The sequence below is a fragment of the Pinus tabuliformis genome, chromosome 2_2 (assembly GCF_031772625.1).
Source record: "Pinus tabuliformis cultivar Carrire ecotype Pingquan chromosome 2_2, CPIR1, whole genome shotgun sequence".
Classification (NCBI taxonomy): domain Eukaryota; kingdom Viridiplantae; phylum Streptophyta; class Pinopsida; order Pinales; family Pinaceae; genus Pinus; species Pinus tabuliformis.
In genome coordinates, this window is record NC_142300.1 from 780,904,403 (window position 1) to 780,921,501 (window position 17,099).

The window sequence follows — 17,099 nt, forward strand, 5'->3', positions numbered from 1 at the left end:
CTTCAACCATCTTTGTATTTAGTGTCTTCTCAATAATAAAGAATTTTCCTGGAAATTGATTATCACATTAATGTTGATATCCACTTTGTAAGAACCCCTACAATCTATCCAAATGAGTGAGCTAGCTTTAGTGGTTGAGTGCTTTGAACTTCCTGTAGGAGGTCTCGAGCTTGATCCCCCGGCCTGGCTGCATCTGTTGCATGCCTCACTTGATGTCCCTATTGCATCAAGCACCATGAATTATAATCAGTGCTGATGGTTTTACATTGGGTACATTTACGAAATCTGGGGAAGTGCCTGGGGATTTTCCTGTAAAGTTTTCCTTGAAAAAAAAGCAGCCCTATCTTCAAAAGTCTAGAATCTCAACTAGCTCATACATTTTGAATGTCACATCTCCTTTTTTTTAGTCCCATATATCGTTAATGGCTTATCTGCCTCCAGAGTCTGAATCACTCAGGTCAGTTTTCCTAGCTCCATGACTACCAGCAGAAAGCTATGGCCACACCAAAGACTGAGCTCAGTAAAGGAATGATCAATATTATTTTCTTTGGAAAATCACAAATGCAAATTAAGGCTTATTCCTTTTGTTAACAAAAACAAAAATCAGTGATGCATATAGACATTCTCAGTATTTCTTATAGCTACATGTCATGCGATAACTTGGTTGCTCTAACTTCACGAGTAGATTTTTCTGCTGCAAATTTTTTGGACTCAGTTTTTGCCATTTTATTAACAGGTTATCAAGTTATCTGAGTTCGGCGTGCAAGGAGCTGATGCCAAGGGCATCTTTTATCTGAGAGAGATTGCTGAAGCTGATGCCTTGGTATCTGTAATACAGTCAAAACCAGAAGGCACAGCTGTGGTTGTTGGTGGAGGCTATATTGGGCTTGAACTTGCTGCAGTCCTAAAAATCAACAAATATAAAGTTAAAATTGTGTGCCCCGAGCCAGGGTTCAGTAAGTTTCTTTAAACGTTATTTTCTATGGTTTATTGACATAACTGTGATGCTTCTGTAAATTGAGACTATAATATAATATAATCGATGTTATTATGTTGAATTTTGGCTTGTTAAAAGATCTCATCAGCAGCTTTCCTAAGACACAATTGATTACATCTAGATTTTTCTTTTGGGTTCTCAGTAGGCAACAGATTTCTAATATACTACCTTGGATTGTCTTTTACCTTCTCTTGCAATTTATATGAACTATTTGGTAACTATCGTCTTAATATTTGTATGCTCATCTGAAAGAGGTCTATCTCACGTCTTTTGTGAAAAATTATATTTATAGCGTTGTATTATATTTGTTAAATGTTTGCATTGGAAAGAAGGTATTTACAGAATCATTGGATTTTCAAATATATTTAAGTTCAACCTGTCAGTATCTTCTTCTCCCATAGTTATACCTTCAAATTTGTAATGATCACACTTTGGTTGCTTCTTGTGCAGTGCCTCGTCTTTTCACTGCAGATATAGCTTCTTTCTATGAGGGCTATTATAAAGGAAAGAATGTGGATATTATCAAGGGAAGGGCCACTGGATTCAGCACTGATGAGCATGGAAATGTAAGTAGTTCATTAAATTGTTTTGCTTCATTTATAGCTCCCATCTCTCTCGATATGTGTATAAGCATTGATGTTAAGTGTTAATGCTCCAGCTTTAAAGAACTAATCAGTAGCCAGCGATGAAAATTGTAATTAATCTTGCTGTATGTTTCGTAAGTATTTACAGTAACGTTGTGGAGTTTAGGTAAACTTTATACACACAGCTGCAGAGTAACAAATGCTGTATATTCCAGCTTATACAGCATTTATTATCTGCTTCTGGGTTCGTATTGATCGCTGTGGAGTTTATAGACAATTAGTTTTCATTGGCAATATGAGTTTAAAGACAATTTATTTTTCATTGGCAATATAACTTGTCATTTAAAGTCCTCTTAGATTGAAAGTGGCTATAACAGTTTCTTGTAGGACTCAAAACTGATTCTTTCTGCAGGTTAAGATGGTCAAGCTGAAGAATGGCAGGGAACTGGAGGCAGATATTGTTGTTGTTGGTGTTGGAGCAAGACCTTTGACAGGCCTTTTCAAAGGTCAGCTTCAGGAGGAAAAGGGTGGCATTAAGGTTTTAACTTTTAACTAATTTTCATTGTCTTTTGCACTGCAAGCATTAAGCTAATTATTTAATATCATAGCTCAATAGTTTTATTTATATAGCTTATTTGTTCGTTTGGTATTTATTTATTTATTTTTTACTGTACAGAGTGATTTACATTCATACCAAAACAGATTAGCTCTGGAACCTCTAACTTTGTCCAGGGTCCCATCAGTCCTTGGTAGAATAAATATTACATTTTCCTCCATTTTCCTAAAGATCTGATACTAATGGTTGCCTATAGATAGGTTTAACTGAAACAGCATGCCTGCTTTAATAATGTTCACGAAATAATACAGGTTCTCAAAATCTAGGTAATTACATTTATCAGTGCCAGCTCATTTTTCCAAATCTAGAAAGCTTGACAAAGGTAGCCTAATCTTTCTGTAATGATTTCCTGACTAATTACATGGCCTTTCCTTCTCATAATGGATTTTATGGGGGTGGTAAGCCATGATGGTGATTTGATTAGAGATGCCACTCCCACCCTACTATTTCCTCCATTTTCTGAATCAGACATGGGTGCTGAGAAATCCTGGGTCATTGTGATCCATGGTGGAAAACTATCCCTGTCAGCTCCCTTTCCATGTATCTCCCATATCCCTCATGCATACTTTTTTTGGAGCTGGTTTCTTGAGCTAAAGTGTGTGCTTGGCTCCTTGTCCTCCACCACCAGGATTTGGATCTTGTTCAGGTTTTAAGAGTGCTAATTTTGCGCCATATCGATAGCAAGTTTTCCCATCTCTAGTCAGCTTTAGTACCAACATTGGTTAACCTGTCAGCTACTTTATTTCCAGATGTTCTAATATGATTGAAATCCACACCATGAAAGGATTTCAGTATTTTAAAGGCCTTTGCTACCAGCCTATCAAGATGGCTGTTTGGAGATTTTCCTAACTCCTGATCATTCAATCGTAGTCTTTAAGGCCTTAAGCGTACTGGTGATCAGATGTGAGTCTCCTTCCATCAACGAATGCTTTTTTCCAAGTATCCAGGCCTTGAAAATTCTTCATTGTGCAGCTACAGCTTCTGGAACATTGTTGGTTGATTCACCCACATTCTGGTAAATGATAATAGATGTACCAGGATAGGTTGTAAATATGGGGGTCTTATAACCCCCCCAATATCTGCATGGTCTGGATTTCCCCTCAATGCACCATCAAAGTTTAGCCTAATGAAATGGGTTTCAGTAGGCCTCCATATACTGGTTTCCTTTTGCTTCTTTCTCAGTTCAATTGATTATGTTCCTATTTTCTGAATAGAGACCCCATGCTGCCAGCTTTTTCCCATCTTCTTCTTGAACTTGTAGATTTTCCTCGGTCCACTGTTTGGTTTCCATTGCTTCATAGATAGTGTTTTGATATTGTGGTTCTGATCTGATCTAAGTGTGAAAATTTCTAACACGAAATTCTACTGCAGTAACTGATTTATTTCTCCTATTTATTTCCCACAATAAGTTATTTACGAAACCCTTCAATAAACATTAAAATAAATTCTACTGCAGTTATCACATAATTACATAGAGAAAATAACAGTGATATACAAGCACAAGAATCAAACACATCAACACAGTTGTTTTTGGACAATTGTCCCCGGAAAGCTCCAATGTGGGAAAACCAATGCAGCAGATGAGGGTTTACTTATTAATCTTCTGTGACAATCGCTTTACAAGGAATGATTCTACAGAAAAACTGAGACACTTCTGAGGGAAACACCTGAGACAAAGTTTCTCCTCCTCCTGGAGAAGTTTTGACACCTTGGACACCCTTCATTCACTTCTATGTCATCTCTGTGTTAGTCTGCATCAGTCTGTGTGAGGACTGCGTCTCCAATGGTGCTGTCTCTCTGCTCTTCCCTCTGCACTGTCTCTCAAATGCCCTGTGTCACCTCCTCCTCAGTCTCTGACTGCTGCTGATGCCCTCCTCTTCCTTCACCCTGCAACTCTCCCTCTAAAATCGAACTCCTTCTCCTTGAGAATCGATTTCCCTCGGGTTACTGAGTATTTGCCCGATGTTTCTCCAAATGACTCTCAAGTCTTCTCTTATACTTTTCCTGTTGATGAGTCAACGACCGAGATTAAGTCTTTAATCAACGGCTAAGATTAAAACAGAGTTGATCCTCGTCTCTTAGAAGCTTCTCACCCATATCTTTATTAATACCCATTAACATTTTTATTTTCCTAATTTTAGACTTAGGAACCCATTAAAAATATTAATTATTTTAACTTCTCATCCGAGTGGAATTTCTCCAAACGATTTATGGGTCTTGGATATCTCATGTGTTCTAGCCCCTCCACAAAATTTCAGAGCTAGAGCACATCTGATGCTACCCAAAATCAACACTCCCTCTTAGCAAGGAATGTGCTCTAGCAATACTTCCCAATAGAAGCATCACACTGATCCACGACATCGGTCCTCTGCACTGTTGATGCTCGGCCTACTGCCCCTCATCCACTGCGCTGCTGCAACCTGTACTGCTGCCCATGACACTGTAACTGTCACTGCTACATCTGTACTGCAACTCCCTCTGAATATGCTGCATCATGCTGCCCATAACACTGCCACTGCTAACTATTGCACTGCAACTCCTTATACTATCCGCTTCTGCTACTGAAACGGATTCTTCACCATCCCCATCTTCTCCCTGAAGTAAACAAACTTTGTTCTTCCTAGGGCCTTGGTGAGAATGTCTGCCACCTGTTCTCCTGTTGGGGTGTACCTCAACTGTACTACCCCTCGTTGGACACAGTCTCTGATAAAGTGACACTTGATATCAATGTGTTTTGATCGATCATGAAAGACTGGATTCTCAGAGAGCTTGATGCAACTCTAATTATCACACAAAATACTGGTCGCTTCCATCTTTCCCCTGAATAGATTCACAAGCAATTTCCTAAGACATATGGCTTCGCATGAAGTTGTGCTAGTTGCCATATATTTAGCTTCAGCTGAGCTCAGAGCCATGGATTTCTGTTTCCTACTACACCAGGAGGTCATTCCCGATCCAATGCTGAAACAGTACCTAGTGGTACTTTTCCGATCTACTGAACTTCCAGCCCAATCTGCGTCAGTGAACCCACTCAACCTAATGTCATTGCCTTGGGTGTACATTAGTCCATGCTCGACTGTTCCTCGTATATATCTGAGAACATGCTTGGCTGCTGCCCAGTGCGCCCTCTTTGGTTCTACCATGAACTTGAATGCTCAAGCTCTTACCCAGTGATATACTTTCTTCTTTTTACTTGTAGCCAACTGCACTAACCAGGATTCTGCATGCATTTCTTTATTCAAACCACACTTATCCATCGGGTTAGGACTAACATAGCTATAATTAGATCTAAGGTCAATCAAAATGGAAACAACTTGATCACAAATCTTACCATCCATCTCGATAACAGTTGCCTGGTGCTTTGCCTGCTTGTTATCCAACACTGCATAGATACGAGGAATGCTCTACCCAACATCCCCAACAGTTTGCGCCTCTTGTGCACTATAGATCTGAGGCCTACCACCCTGATTCTGCGGACAATCTCTCTTAAGATGTTCCTTACCACACGTCCAACACTCCAACCGTCCTGTACCATCACCTCTATTCTGCTGCTGTGACCCATGTCCCTATCTAGCTACGTTGAACTTCTTGTATGGTGCAACATTTTCTTTCTCTTCTGCATTCTGAGGCCTTGTTCTTTTTGGCTGCCATTTACCTTTACCTTTATCTTTCCCTTTCCATCCTTGCTGAGATTCATTCTTACGCTTTGACTGCTCATAGCAATGCTTTAGTTTCCCAATAACTTCCTCAAGTGACCGAGGCTCATCATACTCAATTCGATCTCTAAAAGCTAATGGCAATCCACTAACAAATCTCTGAACTTTAGCCTTCTCATCCTTAAGATACAGTACATACCTCAATAGCTCCAAGAACTTAGTCGTATACTTCTCATCTGTCATCGATCCCATCTTTAGCTCGTAAAATTCTTTGGCTTTACTGTCGTGGTACCTTTTTGACAAGTACTTCTTCCTGAAAAGTCTTTTGAATTGTTGATTTTTAATGTAACTTGGACGAATGGTTTCCCATGGGTTAGTCTCTACCTAGGGAAAAGTGTCCAAAATAATTATTTTCCTAAGTGTGACTTTATAAAGTGAAAGTGACTTTATAAGTGGTAAAGTCAATGTTAAATTATAAAGTGAAAGGTGACTTTAGACATAAAGTACAATGTGGGTACTTTATTTAATGGGTGAGTTAAAAAATAGAAAGTGATAATTAAATGCACATTTATTCTCATCCCTTGATCTAAATGAATTTGAGCCATTAGATCTTAGGGTTGCCCAAAATTCATCTAGGGAAACAAAAGGGGGAAATAAAAGAGAGACTGCATTCATTCTTCATGAGCAGATTGGAGAAAGAAGGCTGAGAGTTGGAGAAAAGTTCTAAAGGAGAAATTTGTTGCAGCAAGTTGAAGGAGTGATTTCTGGGCAAATATGGGCATGGAAATCAAGGCATAGAAGACAATAGAAGGTACAGTACGAACAACATTGAATGCTGTGAGCTGCACGTCGTATAAGAGAAGTTTTTGATTTTTTTTGAAAAAAATTTGTGTGACGGTACGAAATTCCATATAGTTCATTCCATATGGTCATATCCATATAGTACATATTTTCAGCTTCAAGTGGGCATGAAAATTGAGGCAAAGTGGGCACAGTTTTCAAGGAGTTTTTGGCTGAAGAGATAAGTTGTATTTTGCTGTTTTGTTTTGTCTACAAATGTATTTTTCCTGAACTTGAAAGATAAATAAATTTGAAGAGCTCTCTAATAGGTTTTCCCTGGAGAAGATTGAAGGGGTTTTGCCTGGGTCTAAGTTGACCAAAAATCTGTGTATTTTTATGTGTGTTGCTGGTCTGGTTATGTCCATATTTATTTTCAGCATGTGTTGACAGTCCCATGTGTTTTAATCTAAAAATTTCATTTCCAAAATTCTATATGTTGAATGTATGTTTATGGGAAAGGGCATTTAACTGAATGGGAGTGATAAGGTGAAATTAAAACCGGGTTGGGATTGCAGGAAATTTTTTTTGTCATCAAATTTCAACATGAATTCATGCCAACTCAACTCCTCTGTCCTGATGTCTCTAACCCGCTTTACATCTTCCCACCAGATGTCTTCTTTCCCTTTGAGGCTGAAGATAGCTATTCTGGCCTTCATATTCTCTGTGTACTCATGTAGCTCAAAGAACTTCTTCATCCCAAGTAACCAAGCCTCTGCATCCTTCGGCTTCTTCAAATCTCCATCAAAAGTAGGTGGCTTAGCTCTCTTAAACTCATCTGACAAATATTCCTTGTCGATCCTCTTGTAAGGATGATAACGATGACGATCATAGTGTCTGTCAGAACTAGAACTAGAATAGTACCTGTGTCCATCACCTCTCCGATTCAAAGTATCCAAGAACCTGCTATCTCTAACCGTGTCATCCCTATTCGACCTGTGCCCACCATGAGATCTACTGCCATATGCCCCATTAGTTATGTCCTCCTGTCCATGGCTAATCCGAAGTGGTCCTTGTTTCTGTAATTCTGACAAACTCTGAAGGATTACTGCATTGACTTTTGCTTGTTTCTCTTGTGCTTGCATGATTCTGTCATTATTTGCCTTGCAACTTCTTAATTCTTCCTTCAAGCTTCTCAATGTGTCTGCTAAGTCAGAAGAGTGCCTAACACCACGCTGCTCATCTGATCCATAGAGGGAGTCTCGTGAACTGTAGTCTACCATCTTGCTAGTCATCTTGATCTATTTTTCACCAAACATACCATGTCAGCTAAACGAAAATATAAACATAATCAACATACCTCAGTGTAGCTCGGGGAGGATATCTCATCTACAAGATCAACCAGATTAGCGCAATACATGTATTAACATAATCATAACAACATATAGATATCATCCTAACCATCCAGTCATCAATGCATGACCCTGTCAACCACACATCATGAACTCATGCATGACAACTACAACCATGTCAATGTATGCATAATCAACATACGTACAACATGCATGCACACACGATACATACAAACACTGTCATGCATAACTAGTGCATAACCGATCTATACTCACGATAAGCACATCCAACAACACACCATCAACTTCCACATGGTGAAACAAATGCAACCATGACCAACACCATATATACAAAACAAGTACATAGACCACAAGCATAAGGAACACATGCAACCGACTTGAATGCATGACCAACACGCTACCCATCCAATCCAAGGGGTGAACCATGCTCTGATACCACTCTGTAACACCCTCCTCCCACATTTACCCAAGTTAATCGGTCCATTGGGGTAAACATGTGACGAGAGGCTACTACAATTTGATTCATCATTCAACTCCCCATGTACAATTAAGGATGTGGAGCCAACACAACACAACCAATCTGACCTTATGCACATGTCACAGAACCTACATGAGCCAACCAACCCTTCTAGGTGATCAACCCCTGAGACAACTTGACACTTCACTGCCCTAGAGCCTCAGTCGCTCCCATGACATGGGCATGTGTGCGACTGGGGCCCTCCAGTTGCTCTCACAACATGGGCATGCAAGCGACTGGGGTCTTTTTCAGCTAGTTCTGAGCCTACGACCCCGGATTCTATGCCACCTGTTCAGGGCCAAGACTTAGACCCTTGCTTAGAACTCCATGAAACCTCTAAGAATGAAAAGTAACATCGAGACATTGATACAAATGCAAATATTTGAACAAAGACTTGATTGGACCCCTACTAGACATGACAAGCATTTCGTCAAACATGTCACAAATATACAATCTATAGGTCATAACAACAGATCTGAGCATAGGGCTATTATACTTATTTGAGAATCGCTAAGAAACATTGGTGCCTTATCACATTAGCTGTATGATCATCTATTAGGTCATATATTCATTGTTTATTCATTTACAAATCAAAACATGATGAAAGCCATATCTCATCACTGTCATAAAACATACTCATAACCAACATATAAACAACAAAAATAATAAGGATACATCAACCATAAATGTCACATATGAACCAGTACATTCGCCCATAAAATACCAAGGAAAGGAGCTTTTATTAATGAATGCAAAAGCCAACTAGATATGGGACTTCCACGAACCACCCAACCATAGATTGGTTGAACCAAGTCCTTCTTTCAGCCAATCATCCCCATGCCATATTCCAAGCATGAATGTGGGAAGCATAACCAAAACTCAACCAGGGCTTCCCGAGGCTACACCACCTCACCCTCATTAATAGAACCAGGCTTTACCGCAATCCTCATCGGATCACTAGGTCAAAACAAGCATGGATGCCACCGATTTTCATCACCTACACTATGAGGAATTTTCTTGTCTCCTAGCCTCTAGGCTTTATCGCAATCCACAGTCTAATTTAGGGATCACTAGGCCATAACCAAGACACCAGTCTTTGGGCTTTACCGCAATCCACACCGGATCACTAGGCCCTAACCGAGACTCCACTCTCCAGGGTTTAATGTACATCTCATCCCGGGATTCCTAGGCCTGATGGAGAGCACCCACCTCTAGGCTTAAACGTATATCCCGCCATTCACCGGTCGAGGATTCCTAGGCCCACCAAGGCAACACAAAATCCGACTTTACCGCAACCCATAGTCCGGTTCAAGGGTTACTAGGCCATGTGTTCTTTCTTTTAGAGATCCACCTCACTGAGTTTCAAATCCATCCAACAATCCAGCTCAACCAAAACATGAGAACCCATCACACCATGGCTATTCGGAAATGACAAGGCAAGGCTGAAAAACATTGTCACACTCGACAAAACCCATGCCCATGACAACAGGAGAACCAAGAGCACACATGCATAACCATGCATGTCAAAACTAGCAAGGAAATCACACATGCAAATCGATACCTACAAAAAATCCCACTGTAGCTGCTTGATCCTGCTCTTGTTTGCTTGATCCTTGCTTTCCTTTGCTTTCTTTTCTCTTTCTTGATCCAATGCTGAAGTGCTCCAAGAAAACTCTAAGTGTCCAAGACTGTGAGAGAGAGAAAATAGAGATAGAGCTCCAAAACTGAACTGACAAAAGGTACCAATTGATCCTCATAAGCCTTTTTATTAATGAGGCCTCTATTTTCTTCAGTTTTCCATTATTTTCCTTCATTTTCCTCCTCACATGCAACATGTGACCTTTCACCTTCCTTTTCTCCTAATTTCCATTATTTCCATAAATAAATTGCCAAAAATGCCATTTTGCCTTTCCAAAGCCTTTGCCATTTCCTTTGTCAATTTCCTTTGCCATAATAAACCAAATGAACACCCAGACTAGGATGTTTTTGTCCAACATTTAGCTTGGAATAGGTGTCCCATAACTGTGGTTATTATTTTGCCTTTATTAACTTTATTTAAATGGAATTTTCACCAGGGCTGTTACAAGCAGTAACAATTCCAACAATATCTTGAGCAACCTACATTGCCCAAACAACCTTTGTTGTCCAAACCAGAGCTTAGGAGGGTTTGCTGCCACAATCTCTGATAGATTCGCTGACCTAGAAATGATCTCATGTCCTCATATTTGTCTTCAAGATGACCTGTTGCCAGTAAGAAACCTTCAGGAGTAGCCCATAGCCACAATAGGGCTTAAGCAAACCCTCCCTATCACAGAGGGGACCTTTCAGTGGTCTCCTGTCCAAATACCACAAATGATCACTCGAGGATGGGGTTGCTGCCTCAGATTTGGCCTTAGGACACTCTGCTGCCAATAATTTACTCTTTAAACAATTGTGTTTCCACCAAAGGACTATTTCAAGGTGGGCCGCATGCCTTAGATAGGGAGTTAGGGTTGTTTTGCTATGTGGACATAACGTGTTGTCCCTCGTTGTCTTTGGAAAGCCTTGAACATGCCTACGCTATCACAGAGTTGCCTTTCGCTACCTAGAGAAAACTACAAAACCTTGATGCCACAAAATTGCCCTCGAAAAAAATCTTATTGCCACAAATAGATGAATTATGCCTCACGAATTATGTTAAACAGTGTAAAGAGAAAGGATTGGCTAGGGTGGAATCTTTCACCACTGAAACCAATCAAAGAAAAGGGGTCTTAAAACCATCTAAGAGCCTTGCTAAAAAACAAAAAGGATCCACAATCCATGATGAGTAAAATGATTCTCTTCTCTCCTTTTTATAGATTCCCTTTTTGGTTTTCCCTCCTAATTTAAATTTGAGGACCTAACAAGTTTCCCTCCATTTTGCCCCAAATTTGGATTTTATCACAAGTTTCCCTCAAATTACCGCAAATTATCTAGTTTTACCCCAATAACATCAAATAATGGGTTGCCCCTTTTACAAATGACAATTGCCTATGGGGTTGGATAGGCTACTTCGTCCTCTGTTGGGCACTTTAATTAGAAGAGGACATTACATTTGTACATTGTCCAGTAAGTTGTAACACATATCTTCATTACACACACAGCATGCAAAGTGTAACTACATCCCATGGGTTGACTACTCTTTATCACTGGTTTGATAGGGAGTGCTAGATTTGTAAGTTACATGTGCAATAGAGCTACATAGTGGTTTCTACAACCATTGTCACGATATACTCTGGAATTATACATGAAATCGTAGCTAGAGTAATTCACCCCCAAGCTCTCAACATTGATTTATACCTACGACCATCGTTTTTATTGGTTCAATACGTTCTCCAAGCTGTCACGGTGGACTTTTGCCTACAATCACCTTTCTACAAGCAACTGTATTTGTATATTTAATGTCTCATGGTTGTTGTGACAACAATGACTAGAGTAGAGTGCTATGTATCTTGTTAACCGTTTCAATGAATATATGAATGGGTAGAGGTTTGGTAGAACAAAGCGCTGGTTTTGAATTTTAATATGCAGAATATGTTTTATTGTTGGCATTTAAAGTAGAGTGCTCTTGTATCCTTGGTTGGGAATTGTTCTTGAAAATAAACGCATACAAACCACGCACAAATACTAATCAGAACATGGATATCCATCCATGCCACTTATTTAATAGAGAAGAAAATGCTAGATCTCTGTTAATTTGTGATTACATAGACATTATATTTTTATTCCATAATGAAGGTCCATTTTGGCGAGACAGGTGAACCATAGGCTTATTGTTTATGGATCAATTGGGTCATGTAGAACCAAATATTTGATTTGTCAAAAGTGACCTTTTTACTAGTTGCGTATCTGTAGTATTCTAAGGGCCCAATCCCATGTGTGGGCCTCTTCTATATTTGCCTGGTCCATGAAGAAGGTATTATCTGCAAATAGCTAGTGGGAAATTGACTTCTCATATACCTGTCAAGATTCTAACATGAGTGAATCCATTGAGAAGATCTAATTTTGCTTCTATCATTAATATAAAGAGATAAAGGGAGAGGGAATATCCTTGTTGTAGACCTCTTGTTGCTTGAAATGTGAGTGGGGTACTATGTGAATGAGATAGAAATCCTTACTTTTTTCCAATCTGGTTTTGAACAAGAATAAAGTATTCCATCTTATCCACTTCTTTATCAACATCCTCAAAATAAAATTCCACACAACTCCATAATCCCCCTCCACATTTAGTTTTTAAAATATAATTGGGTTCTTCCTTGTCTTGGAAGAATGCATGGCTTTTGTCCACCTAGGGCCTACCTCCCCCTTCATGACTCTGTTTTCCTCCTATTACCCACCACCGGTGGGTGACCTCTATAGGAGGAATTTTCTCCTCGAGAATCGAGATGTCTTCAGCCGACAGCCAACCCATTGTAGCCACTAGATAGCTCGATGTGCCACCATTCTTTGCCAGCTGAGCCAGCCATTGCGTGCTCTTGCCCATCCGTTATGATAGCATGTTTGAAGGTGGGCCTCCCAATCCCAAAGGTATGACTTTTCAAATTCTAATTGGATGTTTATGCTTGCTTTTCTTGGGCACCCTTGAACATGGATTAGTGGGGGTATTCGGCAAAAAGAATGGGCTTGGATTGTACTCTTGTTCCCTTGTCCCAACTTGGTGGTTAGTTTTGTATCCTGGTCCTGTGGGATCTCCTTTATGGGCTACTAGCTTTAGGAGTGATACTACATGGGAAACCCTGATTTTGGTTGCGTGGTCTCGTTTCCTGACACCATATATCTCACTCCCCTCCGCTCATTACAACCCCATTTCACGCTTTTCCTATTCGGGTCCACATTTGTCCATTGGGTCCACAAGGTGTTAGCCTCTCCCTCCCCTTGTCCACACTTTGGGTCGGGCCGGGAACGATGCCCCTGAGATTGATGCAGCTAAAAAGAAAGTTAAAACCATAATTTGGCCACTTACAACAAGAAATGTACCAAAAAATGCAAAAGATGGCCGAGACAAAAATTTAGCGCGTGGGAAAAAGCCAAACATGAGCTCTATTCCCTATTATGGCCATCACCCTGGTTCCTAGGGCCCTTATGAGTGCCCCCTGCATCATTAAGGAACCCATGATTGTCCCAACCTATGTCATAAGGTTCGTCGAACTTTAACCTTGAGGTTCGAATTTTGGCGAACCTTAAAAAAATTTTGAGGTTCGGCAAACCTCATCGAACCTCATAGTCGTTGACCAAGTCCATAGATCAAAACTCATAACTTCAAGTCACAACTCAAGCTTGTAATTTATCCTTGCAGTTTCCATGTCCGTGATAGCATTTTTGATGTTTACTGATGTTGATTTCTTACTATTTTATCTTATAATTCATTATATATATATATACATATATATAGACGAACCTAATGGCGAACCTCATCAAAAAATTCGAACTCAAACCGAACCTAATCATTGCCGAAACCGAACTCGAACTCGAACCATGTGACATTGGTCCTAACCCCTGGTGGGCAATGAACTGCCCAACCCTAAGGGGGTAATCACTACTTCATCATACACATCATGTTCTCATCCCCTAGAGCCCCAAGCAGTAAAAGAAAGAAAAATCAATAAAAGGAAAAAGGCATATGAAGGAGGGTGGAAAAACAAAGGTCGAGGTAACTCATGTACCACAATTGCTCCTTCCTACATCTATACATCCAATGTGTGGACTTCAATCATTATAGCTACCCTTGTACCATGGAATGTGGCCTGGAGCTTTCCCTATTGCCCCATTCCATTCCATCATTATTTCACATGCCACCTGCCATTGGATGGATGTACCACGGACCTATCACTCCTTTAGAGGTTGAAGCCACCTAATAGAGTCCTTTATTAACCTCTCTTGTCGAGCAAGGTCACCAGTACTTTCTAAAGCCCATTTGGAAGGGCATGCCACTATGAAGTGTCCACTTTTTTGCCCCTGATTAGCAAGCTTATTTACTCGTTGCACTAATGGATTGTTGTACTGGCAGGTGAGGAGATGCATTGGATCTTATACAGGATTGTAGGTTGGTCTCCATCTTGGACTTGGCCTCCCTATACGGGATGCAAGCCCTCCAGGGGATCATAATGGCACTTGTAGGGCAAACGTTGAGAGCCATGGGCCTCCGCCACAATAGAGCATTGATTGCCACATCATGGACTTCTTCAACACCACACATCGTTTGTTCGTGCTCCAACCATACATAGATGATGATGCACCTGGAGTCTGGACCACATTTCCTAGTCGACCACACATTTGTGCCCAACACTTGACAACTGATCCAGGGCCCATATGGGTTTTGTCTCATCCGAAGAGACACGAGAGGGCATGCATCATCTTCTAGCCCTCACTCATGGAGCATCGACTTGTTATTGAGCCTCTGGAGACCCATGAGACCATTGATTATGCCCCACAACCACTTTGGAGCACCACAGGATGTTTTGCTTGGAAATCAATGGCTAACCCTTTGATCATTATTTTTGGAGCCCTCCTCTTCATCATGGCAATGAGAGGACTCATTTTGGCCTTCCAATGACCCTTCCTACTCCATTATGCACTATTTCAGCCCTCTTTGTATGGCTTGTTATTCACTTTTGTAGCTCTTTGGTGGGCTTGTTACCAAAAGGGATGATATTTGCACATTAAAACAGTGTTGATAATATTGGTATTGGGAAAATATCGGCGAGGGTCCAGAAAATATCTTATCGGCAATATCGGCAAGCATAAAAAATGCATAATATATTCATTTTTTTTCATATTTTTAAACATATAAAGCAATAACAACATGAAATAAACACATTGGCACATAAATATGAAGAAAACACTGATATATATGATGTCAAATAGAAATGATACATCAAAGGCGATACCAAATCCTGCTGATCCCTGATAATTGTCCATTCAAGGACTCAAATGTGGAGAACCAATACAAAATAACATCACATATATAAAAGTATCTCATCATCATGAGTTATATGTAGCATAACAAATAAAACTAGCAGCTATCTATCTGAAATCACTGCTCTCTCCCCTTTTTACAGGAAAACATGATGGGTTGTTTGCTAGGCCTGCCCCTAGTAGTAGAAGGCCTTGACCCTGCCTCTGCACCTAATGTCAAATAATGAGTGCTAGGTATGGGGCTATGCTCTCCTATATCTATAGCAGATGGTGTTGATGCTGATGCTCCTACAGTGTCCTCCTCCTCCTCCTCTTGCTCCTCCTCTGAGTGCTATTGCTCCTCCGACTCCGAGTCCTCCTCTTGCTACCCCTGTTCTAATGGATCATCTGCCACTGGCTCTAACCATGAAGGTGACTCCTCCAAGATGGGCTCCTCAGACTCCACCCTCCACGGAGACAATACATCAATATTGCCTAAGGAAATGGCATCTGGATCCATTGGTGATTCTATTTGCCTCACTCGAAGTCGGATGTTGTAATGCACATACACCAAATCGTTGAGGCGTGCGAACTCCAACCTGTAAGAGTGTCAAAAAAATTAACGAGTCTTGACTCTTGACTCTTGACACTTGAAGGTCATAAATTAAAAATTAAAATTACAATAAGTGTAATTGCTCAACTGAAGGCTTGAGCTCAAAGTTATACCTGTTGCGCTTTTTGGCGTGTATTTTCTCAAATACACTCCAATTGCGCTCACACCCTGAAGAGCTACATGTTTGACTCAAAATTCGTATGGCCAATTTCTGCAAATTTGGTGCCCTTGCACCATAGCTTCGCTACCAAATATCTACAACAATAATGAAATAAAAAATTCAAAAACTTAAAACATAATTAAACTTTCAAATAAAAATTACATAATTGAATTTAAAAAAAAAAGAATTATAAGTAAGCAAATTCTAAATTGGAAATTCTAATTTCTAATGAGTGATGACTTGTCACTTACGTGGCATGAAGAGGGTCCTTTCCCTAATAGCATCATCAAAGCCAAATAGGCCAACACAATCCCGATAAGACTGTATCTCGCGATTGATTTTGCTACGAAGCTCAGGATCAGGTACCATCCTCTGAATACAGGAATGGAGCCCTTCCATCACCTCGCCATCAAAATCAAAGTTGCATTTGTATGAAAATGCGGGGTTGAGGAAGAGTGCTGCTGCATGAATGGGTCGATGAAGCATCCCTGTCCACCGACTATCAATCACATCCCATAACATCATCTGCCTATCAAGGCCAACAGAACCCTTGTCTGCATAATAGGAACGAATGGCCTCCTTGGCCCTATCCATGCCCTCATACAAATAAGCCATTGCAGGCTTCTCCCCATCCACCAATCTAAGAACCTTTACTATAGGTTCACTAACTGCACATGCTTCTTCTACTCCATGCCAAAATGTCTCAGAGTACACCATTTTTGCAATGGCTTTCCCGTCACGTCTCCTGTTGTATTTACAATTACGCCAATCATCGGACACAAACATTTGCTTCAACTCGAACTGACATCGAAGCAAAGACTGAAGAGTAATAAAGTTTGTGGCAAAACATGTGATGGCAGGACGTCGCAACTCCTTGTTTCTAGTGAACCTCCT

General features: G+C 40.3%; 1 protein-coding gene across 4 annotated transcripts in view; it reads left to right on the forward strand.

Moving 5' to 3' along the window:
• Window positions 1-17,099, forward strand: part of LOC149195018 (monodehydroascorbate reductase-like) — a 153,124-nt gene that overhangs the window by 48,378 nt on the left and 87,647 nt on the right. For all 4 annotated transcript variants that reach the window (XM_089405217.1, XM_089405219.1, XM_089405218.1 and 1 more), the window contains 3 exons: window positions 737-956; window positions 1,448-1,563; window positions 1,994-2,119. In XM_089405217.1, the coding sequence (XP_089261343.1) occupies window positions 737-956; window positions 1,448-1,563; window positions 1,994-2,119 (462 nt within the window). The remainder of the gene's footprint in view (window positions 1-736; window positions 957-1,447; window positions 1,564-1,993; window positions 2,120-17,099) is intronic.